The 19,080-nt window shown below is 30.7% G+C and overlaps 4 protein-coding genes across 4 annotated transcripts; 2 read left to right on the plus strand and 2 right to left on the minus strand.

Moving 5' to 3' along the window:
• The first annotated feature begins 1 nt into the window (after position 1).
• On the plus strand, positions 2–4,239 carry OCT59_005711 (uncharacterized protein). Its single transcript, XM_025317576.2, has 12 exons — positions 2–102; positions 243–846; positions 1,000–1,030; positions 1,108–1,406; positions 1,486–1,896; positions 1,965–2,537; positions 2,609–3,090; positions 3,175–3,219; positions 3,291–3,430; positions 3,491–3,684; positions 3,758–4,064; positions 4,143–4,239. The coding sequence occupies exons 2-12, from the start codon at positions 337–339 to the stop codon at positions 4,208–4,210; spliced, it is 3,060 nt and encodes a 1,019-aa protein (XP_025178071.1). The 5' UTR covers positions 2–102; positions 243–336; the 3' UTR covers positions 4,211–4,239.
• Positions 4,240–4,337: 98 nt separating this feature from the next.
• OCT59_005712 (uncharacterized protein) lies at positions 4,338–6,184 on the minus strand (the record flags this gene model as incomplete). Its single annotated transcript, XM_025310845.1, has 3 exons — positions 4,338–5,853; positions 5,961–6,025; positions 6,107–6,184. 3 exons carry the CDS (start codon positions 6,182–6,184, stop codon positions 4,338–4,340), a joined length of 1,659 nt encoding a protein of 552 aa, XP_025178072.1.
• An 860-nt stretch (positions 6,185–7,044) lies between these two features.
• OCT59_005713 (uncharacterized protein) lies at positions 7,045–8,332 on the minus strand (the record flags this gene model as incomplete). The annotated part of the gene is made up of 4 exons (XM_025317577.2): positions 7,045–7,665; positions 7,728–7,830; positions 7,895–8,141; positions 8,203–8,332. 4 exons carry the CDS (start codon positions 8,330–8,332, stop codon positions 7,315–7,317), a joined length of 831 nt encoding a protein of 276 aa, XP_025178073.1. The 3' UTR covers positions 7,045–7,314.
• A 7,375-nt stretch (positions 8,333–15,707) lies between these two features.
• OCT59_005714 (uncharacterized protein) lies at positions 15,708–18,824 on the plus strand (the record flags this gene model as incomplete). Its single annotated transcript, XM_025326073.1, has 2 exons — positions 15,708–18,100; positions 18,542–18,824. The coding sequence occupies 2 exons, from the start codon at positions 15,708–15,710 to the stop codon at positions 18,822–18,824; spliced, it is 2,676 nt and encodes an 891-aa protein (XP_025178075.1).
• Positions 18,825–19,080: the final 256 nt, after the last annotated feature.

Consider the following 19,080-nt stretch of genomic DNA (forward strand, 5'->3'; position numbering starts at 1 on the left):
AAATTGACACGAATTTAAATATGGCTTGAAAAAAATCTTTTGAATTCGTAACGAGCGCTTTCCATCTGAGGCTGATTTTTACTTACTTCACGATAATTATAGGTAACCTAACCGGAATTTTTACTCTTCGCTTCGTAATTCACGAGTTTTTCGTAATTTTTGAAAAGTTACTCTTTTGTTATAGTTTCAGAGAGCTCGTTTAAGTAAATAACGAAACCAATTAACTTTAAAACTACTTTTAGTTTAATTGAATATTAGAAAAAGTGAGTTTTCGGTCTCAAATGCATTAGAGCTCTCTCATATTTCATATTACATTCTATAAAATACGGTACAAATATGTTTTTTCGAACAGTTCATCGAGGAACAAAACCACCCTTTGTTTTATCGAGAAGAATTAGGACTATTACAACAAGATTTAATAACATTTCAGTACAACAATTAGATTTGAATCAGATCAAATCAAAGAAAAGTCATGTTTCAAATTTTCCAAAATCATTTCGAAAATTTTCTTCAACTCCATTAAAATATGACGCGTTTTCTCCTTTGGATACGTTTCCTCGAAGGCATAATGGACCTTCAGATACTGAGATAAAAGCAATGCTTGAAACTATTGATGTTAAAGATATGGAGGAGTTGGTTTTAAAAACAGTTCCTGCTAATATTCGATCTAAAGACGCCTTAGCTTTAGAAGAAGGTTTAACGGAAAGTGAGCTTATGGAACGATTGAAGAGAATTGCTTCCAAGAACAAAGTGTACAAGTCATATATAGGCATGGGATATGCAAATACGATTGTACCTTCCGTTATTTTAAGGAATATTTTAGAATCACCAGGATGGTATACACAAGTAAGTATTATTCAAGTTTTTCTAGTACTGCGCAACCTGAAAGAACTTTCGCGTGAAAAAAGCGACTTTCATCGGTCTAGCAGTGAACCATTCTCCTATGAAATAAAGAAACAACAGTGGAACTCATAATTATGAACGATTGATTGTATGCAGTATACACCTTATCAGCCCGAAATCTCTCAAGGTTCGGTTCGCATTATTCATGTTTACAATTATCAAAGCCGAATCATATGGTGATAATAATTATTATGATTCTTTTAGGTCGATTAGAATCACTTTTGAACTTCCAAACTATGGTCACGGATCTCACTGGCATGGACCTCGCCAATGCTTCTCTTCTTGATGAGGGAACGGCTGCTGCGGAAGCCATGTTAATCTCTTTTTCTGCAAGAAAACAGAAATGCAAAACTTTTTTTGTGGATGAAAGGTGCCATCCTCAAACTATTGCGTGTCTTCAAACACGTTCCGAAGGATTTGGGATTAATGTAATAGTAGGAGATGCATTAAAATATGACTTTGAGAACAAACATAAAAATGATTTAGCCGGTGTTCTAGTTCAGGTAATTTTTTTATATTTGTTATATTTTATATTAATGAATATATTTTTATGCGTATATATATATATTTGTCATTATTTAGTATCCTGCAACAGATGGTAACATTTATGACTATTCTGACTTTTCTGCCAGAATTCATTCCTTAGGTGGCCAAGTAGTTTGTGCAACTGATTTGTTAGCACTAACTTTACTTATACCACCTGGAGAATGGGGTGCTGATATTGCTGTAGGCAATAGTCAGCGCTTTGGTGTTCCTTTAGGTTATGGTGGCCCGCATGCCGCATTTTTTGCTTGCAAAGACCAACTTAAGCGAAGAATGCCAGGTCGATTAGTTGGGGTCTCGCGGGATGCATCTGGAAATAAAGCTTATCGTTTGTCGTTACAAACCAGAGAACAACATATTAGACGAGAGAAAGCTACTAGTAATATATGTACTGCACAAGCACTCTTGGCTAATATGGCTGCTATGTATGCTATATATCATGGACCAGAGGTATTTCGAAAAATTTTAAGATGAAAATTTAAGTTACGATAATGTAATAATTTTTTTGTAATTAATAGGGAATTACAGCCATTGCAAAACGTATCCATAATTTGACCACTGCATTAGGGGAGGAAATTAAACAGATGGGATATTTTATCAAAAATGGAGCATTCTTTGATACGTTGAATGTTCATATTGAAGGAGGCGCTGATGATATCATCCAAAAAGCTTTGAATTCTAATATTAACTTTCGTAGAGTAGATAACAATACTGTTGGTATTACATTAGATGAGACGGTTCTAAAAGAAGATGTGTTGGATATTATTCAAATTTTTTCTAAAGATTCGAACAAAAAGTCAAATTTGGGGGTACCTGATAAACCAAATATTCCTCAAAAATTTATTCGTACCTCACAATTTATGCAACATCAAGTGTTCAATTCTTATCATTCAGAAACAGAAATGTTAAGATACATATATCACTTGCAATCAAAGGATCTTTCGTTAGCTCATTCTATGATACCTTTAGGTAGTTGTACTATGAAACTCAATGCTACTACAGAGATGATACCAATAACGTGGCCCGAATTCGCGAATATTCATCCTTTTGTGCCAGCCTATCAGGCTGAGGGATACAAGATTTTAATTAAAGTAAGTTAAATTTAATTGACGAAACGATGTACGTTTACGTTAGGTATATTTATGACTGAATAAATTTTTAGGAACTTGAGCATGACCTTGCTGTTATAACAGGATTTGATGGTATTTCTTTACAACCAAACTCTGGAGCTCAAGGAGAATATACAGGATTACGTATTATTGGAGCATACCATAAATCAAAGGGTGATGATAAGCGTAATGTTTGTTTAATTCCTGTATCAGCTCATGGTACAAATCCCGCATCTGCTGCGATGGCAGGTATGGAAGTTGTACCTGTTAAATGTGAAAATAATGGTGATCTTGATATGAAAGATTTGGAAGAAAAGGCTACCAAATTTAAAGACAGATTAGCAGCTTTCATGGTTACTTATCCATCAACATTTGGTGTATTTGAAAGCGGAGTTGTAAAAGCATGTGAAATAATTCATCAAAATGGAGGACAAGTTTATATGGATGGAGCAAATTTAAATGCACAAATTGGATTATGTACACCAGCTGGCATAGGAGCTGATGTTTGTCATTTGAATCTACATAAAACATTCTGGTAAGAAATTTTAAATTTTTATTAACAATACAAATATATGATCCATATATTTATTCAGTTTTTTTTTCTTTCCTTTTTTTTTAGCATACCTCACGGTGGAGGCGGACCGGGGGTTGGTCCCGTGGGCGTGTTAGTATAGTAATTTGTTACTATTTTTATTACATAAAAATCATACTTAAAGTTTATCTCTTCATTACTAGTAAATCACACCTTGTGCCATTTTTACCGGGTCATCCAGTTGTGAAGACTGGAGGAGATAAATGTATTGGACCTGTCTCGGCAGCACCGTTTGGTTCACCAAATATTTTACCAATTTCTTGGGCATATATAAAAATGATGGGTTAGTTATTTTATTTTTGTTCGAAGTATTTTAAAATAAATTAATTTTTTTTTTTTTCAGGTAGCAAAGGATTAACATCAGCTACGCATATTGCATTGCTTAATGCTAACTATATGGCAGTTCGATTATCTAACCATTATAAAATTTTATATACCAATCAACAAAGAATGTGTGCTCATGAATTTATTATTGATATTAGACCATTCCAAAAAACTGCAGGAATCGAAGCCATAGACATAGCAAAACGCCTTCAGGTAATCCTATATATATATACACGCTAACTTTTTTTTCTCAATATATATAAAAACTATTTTTCTTTATCTTTAGGATTATGGATTCCATTCACCAACAATGTCATGGCCAGTTGCAAATACACTTATGGTAGAACCAACAGAGTCGGAATCAAAAGCAGAATTGGACAGATTCTGTGATGCAATGATATCTATTAGAGAAGAAATAAAATCTATTGAAAATGGGCAGCAACCAAAAGGAAATAATATATTAACAAATTCGCCACATGCCATTGAAACATTAATTAAAACTACATGGGATAAAGCATATAGCAGAGAACAAGCAGCCTTTCCACTGAATTATTTAAAAACACATAAATTTTGGCCATCAGTTGGAAGACTTGGTAAGTTTTAACTAAAATTTTATTGTTTTTTCATTTAATTATGCTAATAAAGTTATATATTTTTTTAAAAAAACATAGATGATGCATTTGGTGATAGAAATTTAATATGTTCTTGTCCACCAGTTGAAGATTATCTTGAAAAATAAAAATATAGTATAAAATGAATTTATATTAAACAAAAAAAAAAAGTTATTGTGTTTATTAAAACTAAAAATTATTTATTGCATTGATTTTTTAATAAATTTTCTGTGATGAACAAATACAAATACAAATTTAATCTATTGTTAAATCAATTATTTCTTTTATTTTCTTTTTTTCAAATTCTGTTTTACTAATAAACATTAGTTCATTATCATTAGATATCATTTCACCATTATTATTATCATCATCATCAATTATAATAATATTTTGTTTTTTAGAAATATTTTCAGTAATTAAAGTCTTATTAATTATATTATTAAGACATATATTTTTAATTCTAGTTTCTATATTAAGATTTTTATTATTTTCAATTTCCATATCAGTACCAATATTATTACTACTTTCAATTTGAAGATTTCTACTACTAGCTTTAGTTTCCACAATAGAATTATTAATATTATAATAACTCTTATTAATAATGTCATTTTCCATACTGTTTTTAGTTTTGCTATAAATATTTTTATATATTTTAGCTTTTGAATTAGGATTATTATTATTAATTTCAAGATTTTTTTTCCTATTATATTTAGCTCTTTCTTTATTATTAACTATATTGTATAGATTCTTGCTATTATTAATTTGATCCTTCTCATTAATATTTTTGTTTTTATTTTTATCAAAATTCCTATCTACTTTAATATCTATATTAAAATTATTGTTATCAGCTATATGAGTATAATTATATTTATCCTTATTACCTATAACTAAGTTTTTACTACTATTATTACTTTCATTAGAATTAGCAACTATAGTAATTTTTTTCTTTTTAATATTGTTATTTGTCATTACTATTTTTTCTTTTTCATATATAATAGAATTATTATTCAATAATAATGAATAATCTTTTTGTTTATGTTTGCTATCTGAAGATGAAGAATATTCACTTTCACTTTCAACATCAGTTAGTTCACCATATAATAAATCATCTATTGTAAAATCTTCATTAATAACTTTTGTTTTTTTCTTTTTTATAAAAGAATTATTATCTAAAGACTTGGAAATTGGTGATGCTTTAGATTTATAATAATTTTCAATCCATTCCTTTGTTTGATAATAAATATGTAGTACTGCTATTGGATCAGAATGAGTAGTTTTCAAATTTAAACATAATTCTTCTTGAGGATTATTAATGAAGATAATATCAGATGGATTAAAATTAAGATCATCAAATGAATTTGACAATTCCATATTTTGATTTTTATTAGAATACTTTTTTGAAGATATTCTTTTTTCTGGTAATCTTTCAGCTTTATAAAAATACACTGAAATAGCTCCTAATGAACCTTTGTCTCTTGTTACTTTTGATGGGATACATCTTGGTAAATTTGATATAAAGATATTACCATCTGACCAATACGTGGAATCAAATTTAAAAAGATGAAAGATTGATTTGTTATAATTATAAAAACCATATATATAATTATATGGTCCATTAGAACTTGTAGGATTAAGTTCCATATACGTATTATCATTTTGTCCATCAACGAAATGAATTCCTTTAATGACATGTTCTTTAGTGGAATGAACTCCAACTCTAATAGCAAAATGACAAGAAGGTTCAGGGATAGCTACATATGTCATAATTTTACTAAAAATAATAATCATAATTATATTTTTATAATAAATATGAGAAATTTTACACATTAAAATATTAATATATACATGAAAATACGATATTTAATAATTTTTTTTTACCATTCTTCTTTCACTGATTCTATCTTATCAACAGCAACTCGAGAAAAAGGCACCAACAAATTATCCTTAATGATTTGAGCATAATAAATTAATCGAGAGTAAAGACAAAAAATTTATTTTAATCACACATTTTACAAATAACTTACATTATTACTTGGTATTTGGTGTTCTGGTAGTACTTCATTGTCAACAAGAATTTCAAGCGAAAAATCACCAAGGCGCATTTCGATATTATTTCACGAAAAAAAAAAAATATTTTATGTATATTGATTTATCTTTTAAAAAAGTTTTTGATAAGAAAAAAACTGCAACGCGCTTATAAAACCTCGGAATTATGTAATCACTATGATTGGTTAAACCTCGTATTATAATTTGTAGTTTATAATAACGTATAATGCGTCACATCTAAGCAAGAATTGCTGTGAGTATCGTAGAATTAACGCGTAACCTCATACAGTTCATTTACTTAATTATCGAAATTCTAATATTAGATCAACTGAACTACTAGTATTGACACAATAATATCTAGTATTGTTGGGTTAATCGTCACTTTCGTTAATCTTCACTTTCGGATGTTTTTTAAAACTAAATTTTGTCGATGGTACGATATATAAATTCGAGAATTGAGAAATATATTATCGAATTGAACAACTTAGCATCACTATGAAAAATGTAGCCGGGGTTGTTGCCAAATTACACACGATTGTATATATGATTCATCAGTACCAAACATGTTTTGCTAATAACTTTTATAAGCCCATTGGATAACCATTGCACCTCTTCAGATGTTCTTTTGCACAGCCCTCAAATGAATAATATTGCATTACACGCAATAAATATAAAACGAATGTCTCTCAGCTTTATACAATCTTATAGTCATGTGGATAAATTTTTTGGAAAAGTGTCGGGGTTATATTTAAGTAGTTTGTTAAATGGCACACAAATACATACATCCTGTAATGCGGCACTTCAACAAAAAATTAAAATTTTAAATTATTAGATGCTGGTACTTCACAAGAATAATTGAAATAATAATTACCGTAATGATCAAATTATAGATTGTGATATTTTCATAAAATTTTAAAAGTAATACTAATTATAGATTAATTAATACCTTTATTACTTCAGGTTATAAAAGATGCTTATTATTTAAGCAATTTATAATGATTTATGCAGTAGCAATTTAGTAATTCAATGATACTATTTATAGACTAAATGGATTCATTTTTTGCCATTAAACAAAATTTACTATACACATAATTAATCGTTAGTGGTGACCAATTGATCATTTATACAATGTAAATTAGTTACTATTAAGCGTATACCCTTAATGGTTTCCGTTTTCCTAGTATACTTAATTTCCATTCAAAAGATGTTGACGAATTCTGGTTAATACTTCCAGCACTTCACGTCTTCCATCTGGTTCTGCAATATTCAGGCCAGCCTCTGGCATGCTTTCTCCTGGCCATCTTAAAATTACAACTGATTCTTTTTGTGGCAGACCATCGCCAAGTTCCGCAAAATATGGTGCAGGGATCATAGCCTTGTAGAACGTAACGTACTTTGAGATGATGCGAACAACATATACGGTCTGGTCTCTCGCCTGAACTCTACGCATATTTTCGTCACCAAAAGCGAGTATCTCAGCAACAATTTGCCATTCCCCAAAGCCTTTCAAAAAACTAATGTTTTCCAGATGCTTATCCTGTAGAGAATTGTTAAGTTAATAAATAGATATGGCCCTGTCAGAAAATAAAATATACCGACCTCCACAGCAATCATGGACGTGTCTATCATCTTGATCGAATATTCAGGGTTTGCAAACATATAGGGATACCCTCCAATAAACAGTCTGCAAACTTGGTGATTTCTGAGTTTAGGAATGCAAACTTTAGAACGCATCATAAACAAAAAGATTCTACATAACTACTCACCTAATCACCAAAGGAAAAGTATTCAACCCAACAATACGAAGCAAATCATCCACCAATGTGTCAGTATAAGTTTCATTTGTTCCTGTTATTACCGTTGCGTTCTTTACAACCCAATGTAATTTGAGAATAAACGTCCGAACATCATTATCATAAATTCCGTCAAACTTTCTGATATCGAAATTTTGTATATCAAGCTTTTCTTGATTGATGTCGGGTTGAACGTATTGTTCCGGAAAGTCATTACTAACTAAATGATATTTGAATCGTTAGTACGGGGTCACTAAGAGAAAAGTAACACAGGTACTTACCGTCATCTGGAGAAATGATTAGGCTACTGGAAGTAACTGGTTGGAAGCTCACTTTAAGTGCCTCAACATCCTCTCTTGTAAAAAAAGATGACGTAGTGTTGATTATGGGTAATCCCTTATCTTTAAGCATCTCCTGGACTAAAATTTCGCATCATAAGACTCTTGTTGAATAATCTAGCGGTAGACGAGAAAAAGACTGTCGGTCGGAAAATATGCGGTACAGGTCGGGAAAACCTCACAGCGAGCCCGAGCAACGAAGACATTCTTTCGCGAACAATAAAGAAAACCTCTATTTATGTTCTCAGTGATATACCGGTAAAACGATATTAAGTATGATATAATCTTCGTTGGTATGGTATGGACTTTATATTATATAATTTTCAAAAAAAAAAATATTTCGGATTTTTTTTTTTAAAAAAAAAGTAGTTTATAATACAAAAATAAAAAATAAAACGATAGAGAATATGTACAGTGACACCTCTTTAAGTGCACCCTCTATAAGTGCACGCACTATATAAATTCTCTTTTAAGTGCACGGTGGACTTGGACTTGGTCCCAACTTATAAGAGCTCTTATTATTTTACTCTCTATAAATGCTAAGTGCACATTCTAATATTTTTCCCAAGGGGGTGCACTTAGAGAGGTCCTGGTTACAAGATCTACGCGCTCAAGAAGTTTCATTTTTGAGCTCGCAGATCCCAAAACGTGCACCAATAATATTCACTTAAAAATTCACACAAATGATTATCGTATGAAACCCACCCCAATTAGGTTTAAATCCATCAGCAAAATGCCCACAGCGGCAAAAATTACCTTCTTGACCCTTCTCGCATTACTTTCTTGACCCAGTCAAAATATGCATGATTATGTATGACAAAAATGTTCCTTTCTTGACCTGAAACGCGATTGTGATAAACAAAAAAGAAATATTTTATTTTTTATTTATATTTAACAAAAATAGCGTGCAATCTGTCTTTTGCGAGTTGCGAGCATGGTCAATACTTTTTTATTTCTACAATATTGATAAAATTAAAATAATTTTATTTTATTTACAAAAGATAGCTGATAAAAAGATTACATTTAAGAGAAATACATTAATTAGGTAATAAATACTAGCATAAAACTAAATATTAAAATATTAAAATAAAAAAAAAAATAAATTATTTTGTCATTAATCATTAATGATAAAAAATTTTAATCTTTGTGTATATCTCTTGAAAAATTATGAAAATAAGAAAAATAACAATGCGTTAATGTTTTTTGCAAGTCAAGAAAAGAACATTTTTGTCATACATAATCATGCATATTTTGACCAAGTCAAGAAAGTAATACGAGGAGGGTCAAGAAAGTAATTTTTGCCCCACAGCGGCAAATATATGAATCTTGACCTGTCACGTACGTGAAACTTGACCCACTTGCATGCACGTTGTCGATCCTATTCATGGTGTATTGTAAAATATATGTGATCGACAACGTGCATGCAGTGGGTCAAGATTAATCTATGTGACGGGTCAAGATTCATATTTTTGCCCCACAGCGGCAAATATATGAATCTTGACCCATCACGTACATGAAACTTGACCCACCTGCATGCACGTTGTCGATTCTATTCATGGTGTATTGTAAAATATATGTGATTGATAACGTGCATGCAGTGGGTCAAGATTAATCTATGTGACGGGTCAAGATTCATATTTTTGCCCACAGCGCATTTTTTTACTGAACCGTTCAAATGTAACACAATTGTAAAGCAATTACGTATTTGTGCATATAGAATAGGATCGACATTTATTTATACATGTGCACGTGATAAAGTGTATGCAAATTGACACATTTTTTTACCTATTCAACAAGAACACCAGAAGTCCAGAACACACCAAAAAATTTTCGGTAATGTCACTTTGTACTACTAATCTAAAAATAATATATCTATGTTTTTTTGTAATTTCACCTTGAAATATAGTTTAATCTATTTCTAATTTCGTATTTTTTTTTGTTGTGAAAATAAAATACAAAATTTATTTACAACCTTGGGAGTATAAAGGTGAACTGAACTATCAAGTTTTGAATAAGAACAAGACTTTTCCATTTAATTCATTATAAAAATTACCTTTTTTATTACTATTATTAAATTATATAAATAACACGAAGATTTATTTAATTTATTCACTTAAACTGATAAGAAATATTTAAATTAAACGTTTCTTTATATATTTTTTTTTTTATAAAAACTACAAGTATTTTTAAGATAAATGTTCCCCTCACTTTATTTTTTTTCTTGAAAAAAGCTGCGAAAATTTTTTTAAAACTTGTCAAGTCACGTTACCAAAAATTTTTGGGGTGTTCTTGGGTTATCTCCACTTAAGAACACAAATAGGGTCACTCCATCCACAAACACACGCTAATAATCTCTTTTCCGCATAGAATGCTCGCCATAATAAACACGTTTATTCCAAGCGTTTAGAAATCGAATATACGTTCAAATACCAAGCAAATAGTCAAAAAAATGTGCTAGTGCGCGGTAATCATTTTATGCATAGAAAAATATTAGAAAATTTTAACACATTTATAGCCCTAATTCACGTACGAGAAAAAAACAAGAGCGCTTCAAGCGTCGTTATTGAAGAATCTTCAAAACCAACAAAATTAACCCTATCACTTCATTAGAGGATCAACTAGTAGCTGGAAAACGTTACCAGTTTCTTTTTTTAGAATCAACAAATCTCTTAAACACCTAAAGTACTCCAAGAAAACAAATTTACCAAATCCTCATAATTATAATTTTCGTGTTCTGTTCTTCTCATTCAGCTTTACAACGCGCAATTACATTATTTGTGACATATAGTAGTTAGTGATTCTCCTTTAACTACTGATTCGACAATTACACCCTCTCCTGTGGTACAGCAGACGGAGACTAACCTAGAAGTGCTCAACAATTCTGATCTACAAACATCTACCTCAGTGGCTTCTTCTTCTTCTTCAACAAACGTTCCACCTTTATCAGCATCACGAATTTTGAATACATCATTGATTTATACTGTTGATAATTTATAATTTTGACCCCAGAACATTTAATCTCATTTGTACCTAATCATCCTATTTACAGAAGTGGCAAGAAAAAACAGTCTTACTCAGCTCCAGGTTCTAAGCCCTGGCTGAAATTCATTGAATACCAAGATAAAAAGGCACGACTTACAACACACGTATCTACCATAGATGAATATGGTGAACAATTAATACAAGAACGATTAACTTATAAACATGAACATGATATTGAACTAAAACCCCTAGCTGACTATCATGGTACTATGCCTAAACATGTTGAGCGCTGATAGCTCATCACAGAGGATCTCGCTCATTTTACCACAGTGTTCCACAAAATAATGACTTCTTTCATGAAAAGACGTCAAAAATTATTACCGCATCAAAAGAAACAAATGAGAAATTACGAAAAGAACATGCTGATTTTCAACTTGATTACTCTTCCGTTATTGATCTATGAGCACCTCGCTATCGTATTTGTGAGAATTTTGGAAATATTACTTCAGATGATACCAAGACCGTCAAAATACGTGCGCTGAAATAAGACACATCAATCAACACTAACCTTACTCCTCAAGTGTTACATAACTCTAATAAGACACCCAGTTACCCCGATGACTCCCTGTATTTACAGGTAGCGGCCTTGATGGTCGAATGAAATTACGGGTCACTTATTTTTTTATGTTTGATCGACTTCTTCTATTTCCCCTTATTTTTACTTTAATTTCTAATTCCCTTTGCTCGTTCACTGTTATGGCGACTAGTTTTCCATTAGTCAGTTCGTTCTAACGAAGGATGTGTCCGCCAGTTGGATTTTGTACTTTAGTATAGATCAATAGTGTATGTGTCTATTTTTTAAAATATTCTATGTACCTTAGTATCTCACAGATGTATCTGCCTTTCATAAGTAAAAATAAAAATAAAAAATAAATAAATCACGTGACTATCCATGTCGAGGAAAATAATTTCATTTTTTTTTTAAATTCACAATTTTTGAAACAACAAAAACTCTTTACAGACCAATCACTAATAAAAAGAAATTGTACCCATTCTTACAGAATAGAAATAATCTAAATTAAATCATAAATTAATTAATTAATAATTTTTTATTCAAAAATTAATATCTAAGCTTCCTGTGATTCAATTTGGACAATCTAACTTTTCTGAAAGAGCAAAAAAAGCTCTTTCTAACAAATATGAAATCATAACAATTCAAATGTCTAGCTATAATTATTGTACAACAACCGGACAAAATCACTATAATCATTAGGGGCAAATTAAAAAAAAATCGTTTTGTGATTATCTCGTGATCCTGTAACTCAGTTGTATAGCTCCAAAATAAAAAAAAAGATTACCGAAATTGGACCAATAGATCATGAGATAATCGTAAAACGATTTTTTTCAGAGTATATCAGATTCGAAATTTGTCATCTTCTGGAAAAAATCGTTTTTACGATTATTTCACGATCTATTGGCGTTCTTTTTTTATTTGGAGTGTTAATTGAAATTGAATCACAGGATCATGAGATGATCGCAAAAATGATTTTTTTTTAATTTGCCCCTAATTATTATAATGAATAGCTTTTTAAATTCTAAATAAATAACTGATAAATGAAAATTTGTGTTTTAAATGTTTTTGGTATTTAACTTTTCAAATTAAGAAAGTAAACTTACCATAAACAAAATATCAAATATATAACTGGTAAAGGGCTTTTCACACACAAAGTTTCTCATTTATTTTTGTAGTTAACGTGATCAAAGGGATGAGAAACTTGAATCTGAACATATTTTAATAGATATAGGATCTACAAATGATTGACAATAGGCCTGATTGTTTGGAATTTTGATCAGTTTTTAGTTGAATAATATTGGTTAATAAATTGGTGTAACTCGATCAGTAACCCAATTTTCCCGAACTAAAAAAAGGTGGAATTTTTTTGATCATATTTTAAAATAGGCAAAGCACAACAAGACAAATGGGCTGATTGGTTATTTGAAATTTTTTTGCGACCAAATGATCAGTGTCCTCAATTTTGATTTTGATCATATGTTCAGATTGGCTAACGGATTTTGTGACCAAAAACAGAAATGAACTGGCCTAATGTGACACCAGAATTGATTTGTGATCGGTTACACTAAAAATTATAACCAATAAATTTTAACTGTAGAATGATCTTTAATCAAGTAAATAAAACATACTGACGGAAAAACAAACGGAAATAAACAAAAACAACAAAGCACTAACTAATTGGTTGGTTAATAGTTTAGCCCGATCAATCAATCATCTGCTCAAAATTGAACTTTAATCGCAAATTTTGGTTTGTTTTTAATTTTGTGATCAAAATATCGATCAATCAATTTAGAATTTAATATATCATGCTGATCATTTGCTGATCATCTCCAAAAAAAGGAACAATGTAATTTTTGACGAAATTTTTTTTTAAAAAAAATAAGCTTTGTATAGCCTTTAAAATTATAATTATAGGTGATTTTGACTATTAAGAAAGATCATTTTTTAACATTTTTGATAATTTATGACTCAGAGGGTAACAGATAAATAGAAACCATGCATAAAAATGAGAATAATGAATTATTTGATGAAACCGACGAATTTCAGAATACAAATACAATTGATGAAGGATTTATAAAGGCAATATTAGGTATGTTAAACAGGGCAGACATCCTCGATATTACCGATCATTTTGCCGATCATTTGTTCAATATTGTCACAAAAAATACTGTTGAGTTTATTTTTTTTACAAACTCTACATAATAATGTATAAAAATTTTGATTTTATTTACTTTATTTATATACTATTAATAAATTAATTCATAAAATAGTTCATGAAGATTTTACCAAATATTAGCCTTATATTAATCTTACAATAATTGCAAGCATGTATTTAATGATAACTTTTTGTTTATTAAAAATTATCTATGTTTATTTTAGCCATAGATTCTTGAATACTTAAATAATATACTATAAAAGTTTCAAGTTTCACCCAAACATCTGTGGCTTCGCCCGAAGCTTCAAAGTCAAATTAGCAGATGATCGGCATATGATTGGCTAATACTATAATTATTAAAATTTTGGCTCAAAGCTAACTTTATCTTTTTTTGCCACAATAATTTTATAGTATATTTTGGGTATCCTAAACTACCAAATAAAATAATTAGTACAATTTTTCTAGCAAATATGATTTTGCTTGGAGCTTCAAAATAAACGTGATAATCATTATATATATGATCGGCAAATGATCGGCAAAGTGATAATAAGCATGTCCGCCCTGTTGGTATGTTAGGTATATTTGCCAAAAATTAAAACTAAGTATATTAAGATTATATTATTTTTATTTTACATTTTTAATGTACTATGTGATGTAACAAATATTTATTTTATTTTATTTTATTAGTAAGTAAATACGGTCTGTGACAACTGTAAGCTGATGATACATTTGTAAGATCAGGACAGTTGAGTAGAACACAAAAACCTGTGATGTAACAATATTTTTTTTTTTTAGTAGTTGACACGGTTGATGTAACGCCTAAACGGCCTAATAACTTGATAAAGTTGTTAGTCACGTGAAAATAAATAAATTTTATTGGTTATTAATGTTGATCATGGTGTTGGTCGTCATGTGAAATTAGGCCAATAGGTAGATTTTTAACCATGCTCATTTTATCTGTATGTCAAGGCAAAGGTTTCAAGCTCGCTTAAAAACTAGAATGTGGGTATCGCATAAGGTACGACGGAACTTGTGTCGTAGCCAACAAAGTAGGCCTATGTATGTCTGTATAGTGATCAACGTACGGTATATATGGTCATCTTTACCATACTGTAGGGTGGGGTGATGTATACTGTAAAAAGGAATAAAAGATTCGCAACATAATAATGCTTTTTTATTTTGTGATAATATCTTAGACATAATCAAATCATTTTATAGGGTGATGTATACCGGACGTTGCCATACATTGACCACTATACGTACGCACATAGCTCACCGTACGCTACATGTTTTCTATATAATCATGGCCTTGGGACCTCTTAAATGGTCATATATTGTTTACATTTGCCAAGAGAATTTTAGTGGATGCTCGAATTATTAGCATCTAGTTCTGAAATAAATTTTATTGATTTTAGATATTGTTGAAGAATGCATAATCGGATTGTATACTTTCTAAATCAGTTTATCATGAAAGTGGGGTTACACAGATGATCAGACCATTTTTCATTTATTAATTGATATACAAAGGCTTTTCGCATGATATTGTTTGATGTATTCTCGGAAGTATTCTCGGAAGGCTGTGATTTCCCAGATGATCACAATAGATAGACATAAAATAACTCCCCCAGCGTACATGAGTGAAATTGTCTGTTTTGTGGGTCAATTTCAGCTATTAGCGTACGTTAATGATTATACACTCCGTTTTGCATTCAACTCATTTGTAGGTAGGAGATAAAAATGTTAGAAGCACTAAAGAATGTGTCCAATGAGCAAGACAGAAAAGTAAAATTAGTGGGAGCAATTCTTAATATATTGAGTACAACTCCAAGCCAAGAATTATCATATTACGCAAATCAACCTTTGTATAAGCAACTTGGCAATTACATTGCTAATAAAATTCCAAAAGAGGCTGATTCCAGCAAAGTTTTAAGCCTGATTCAAAGAGTAATATCTAGATGTGACTTTAGGTTAATAGAAGATTATCTATTTGCTTTAGAAACCCAGGATAATTATTTAGTGAATCTCATAGAATCGGAAATAAACAAGCCAGATTTTCAGCAGAAGGTGGATCACTATAGATTTCAAAGACTTACAAAAGGTAATCGTACTCATAATAGAAAACTTATCCTAAAAGATAACCCTGAGGCTCTTTTTTCAGAAGAAACACCAGGAGACATTATTGCTTATGTAGCCGACCCAACTCTAAAAAATACGTTTACTTCCTTGTTTGAAAGGTCTCAAGGACATCTCAGCGAATATATAGATACACATCACGATTTACTTGGCCTGTATTCATTAATAAGGAAGGGGTTGGTCAAGTCAATTCAGTTAAACTCTGATCAATTTATTGTTACCAAACGTGACAATCCAGATAAGAAGGGTCGATTTTTAACCGAGCAACGCAATATTAATAGAATATCTGATATTTTAAATCTAAAACACCAGGATTCTTTTGTTGATTTATCCGACCAATCATCAATACATAAAGTCAGGCTAAAGTTAATTAAGCCTTTCGCGATCTTTGCCGACAAGCAGCAGCACAAATTCTATTCTCTTGCCTATTTACAAGAAGGGAAAACTCTAGAGGAGGTTTTGCTGTATGAGCAGGATCCAACAGCCAGATTTGAGCACCTTAAGAATTCCCAAAAAATTTTGGATTTTCTTTATGAGAAAGGCGTTATTTGGGGAGACATGGCACCTAGAAACACTATTGTAAATCAAATGTCAGGAGCAACTGATTATTATATTTTAGACTTCGAAAAAACCAAAATATTAAATCATTCCGCGTCTTTAACCGAAAGACAGGAACACTGCCGAGGGCAGATGTGTGTTGAGGAATTTGGTGCAATATGCTCACTGGAAGAGGTAAAGACATGTTTCAGAGGGTACTTTGAACCCGAAAAGTGGGACCTTAATTCTCTAGATCCAGTTCCATTTGAGAAACCCAAGCGCGAGTTAGTAGCTATTTTTGAAGCGAGAGGAGAGGAATTTTACACGCTAGGTGCGTACAATCGCCTAGAACAACAAGTTATGAAGGTTAGGTTCCCATTTACTGATGGAGCAAAAAACAAGCGCCATCCGCTTCATATTTGTTTTAAGATAGATCACTATTTAGGTAGTGAATACGATCAGAAAACGACTGAATTATTGATGTCTGCCTATGAATATGATTGCTTACCAGATACCATGGATATTCTGGAGCAGGCATTACAAAATTTGGATAACCGACTTATTTTAGGGGATTTAGCCACTGCTACTACCTACAACACTCTTCAAGAGAACAGACAATGTTATGAATATGATTTCTTGGAGGAAGTTATCAATGGTTTCTATGACCGCAAGGAAGAATCCCATCAATTTAGGCTAGCTATCAATAGATACAATACCGGACTAAAACTCTATCATATTAGGCTAGATGAAGTTACTAAGAGGCATGGAATATCTTTAGCTAAATCTAACTGTGAGGCTTTACGAACTACCTTACATCGAATTCTTAAAAGCGCTTATGCAAACTATCGTCCAACGCTAATTTTATTATCTGGAGGGTTTTCTCGCGGTGAAATAACCTATGGTTCGGATGTCGATGTTGGAATTGTCAGTGATAAAGATTCTTCAGAAATAAAAAAATTCATAAAAAATAGCATTAGTGAAGAACTCAGTCTTTCTAGCGATTTTTATCTGGATGTGACTTTACAGGATGTAGAGAAGCGTTTTTTGGGTGATCCATCGCTTTTAGAAGACGTTTTGCACGGGCAGATTGCCAATGGAGACTCTAAAGCCATCCAAAGTTACGAGCAGGCAAAAAAACGTATCTTACAAAATAAAAACTATTTGGCAACTGCCGTTCCGGTCTTTATACCAAAATATCAAGTCGGCGATGAAACTGAAGTTCAAATTAAACAATATTTAAAATTATGCAATTTGACCCTGGCTCTAGCTCCTCACGTGGGGGTAAACATAAATAAAGGGATTTTATTGTCGATCAAAGATTTTCTATTGTTTTATAAAAATGAATATGCATATGAAAAATCCAAGTACAAGGAACCCAACGTTTTAGATGAAGGTGTAATGTCTGAGATAGGATTATATTTAAGAGACCAGTCTTCCGCGCTTTTAGCAGAGATTGATAGGTTGAAGCATCAACTCAAACTGGACCAATCCTAATTTTCGGTCCAGATTGCCAAATTAGAACTTGGACCAGTGTTGGAATTTCAAATTTTAAATCACATGCGGAACGCGCACATGATTTAAAAATAATGTGCAGAAGTGTTTTTTTTATACACAATTAATTTTTAAAAAAAAATTTTCAAAAATTGTAAAATTTATAAATCTTTATTATACTAAAAAGTTTATAATCATACTAAAATATTATCTATTATAAATTTAATGTTATTATATTAAATGTTGTTATTATATATTTATATGTACGAATTAATAAATGATGATGTTAATGCTATTATTAAATTGATTGAAAAGAAAGATCAAAAGGATTTGAAAGATATGATCTGAAAATTACCATTTGATGATTCATTATCTGCATTGGATTATATAAATGCTGATAAAATTAACAGCAATGGTTGCTTTTTATTAGATAATGAAATTGTTGAAACAGTAAAACCAAACCCAAGTGCAGATGATTTGCAAGATGAAGAAGAAATTATTCCTGTTATTTCCTTGACAGAAGCACTGATTAATATAGAAAACTTGATTAATTTACATAATTTCCCACTAGAAAATTTTGAAGTGACTAATGAAGAATTGAGAATTTTAAAAGGTATTAGGTGTAAGGTATTGAGATATAAATCAGAATCTTCAATTCAATTAAGTATGGATGAATTTATCAACTTTAATTAGGAAATTTTTTTTTAAAAAAAAAATAACTTACAATAATGGAACTTTATGGGAATATTTTATGAGTGAAACATAAAAATAATGAATAATGTAATACAAAATAAATAAATAATGTATTCATACATGAATATGTAAATACAACAATGAAATTTTTTTTAATAATTTTTCTGTATAGCGAATTTTTACATTATTTACTATTTAAATCAGTATATCAAGAAAAACTCATTTTTTTAAATCTTCATTATAATGAACCAAAACT

The sequence above is a fragment of the Rhizophagus irregularis genome, chromosome 13, assembly GCF_026210795.1.
Source record: "Rhizophagus irregularis chromosome 13, complete sequence".
NCBI lineage: Eukaryota > Fungi > Glomeromycota > Glomeromycetes > Glomerales > Glomeraceae > Rhizophagus > Rhizophagus irregularis.

Coding starts and splice junctions, on each gene's coding strand:
- OCT59_005711 (XM_025317576.2), top strand. CDS start 337: ATGTTTTTTCGAACAGTTCATCGAGGAACAAAACCACCCTTTGTTTTA. Junction 1,031..1,107: donor TCAGCCCGAAATCTCTCAAG/GTTCGGTTCGCA, acceptor TGATTCTTTTAG/GTCGATTAGAATCACTTTTG. Junction 1,897..1,964: donor CTATATATCATGGACCAGAG/GTATTTCGAAAA, acceptor TGTAATTAATAG/GGAATTACAGCCATTGCAAA.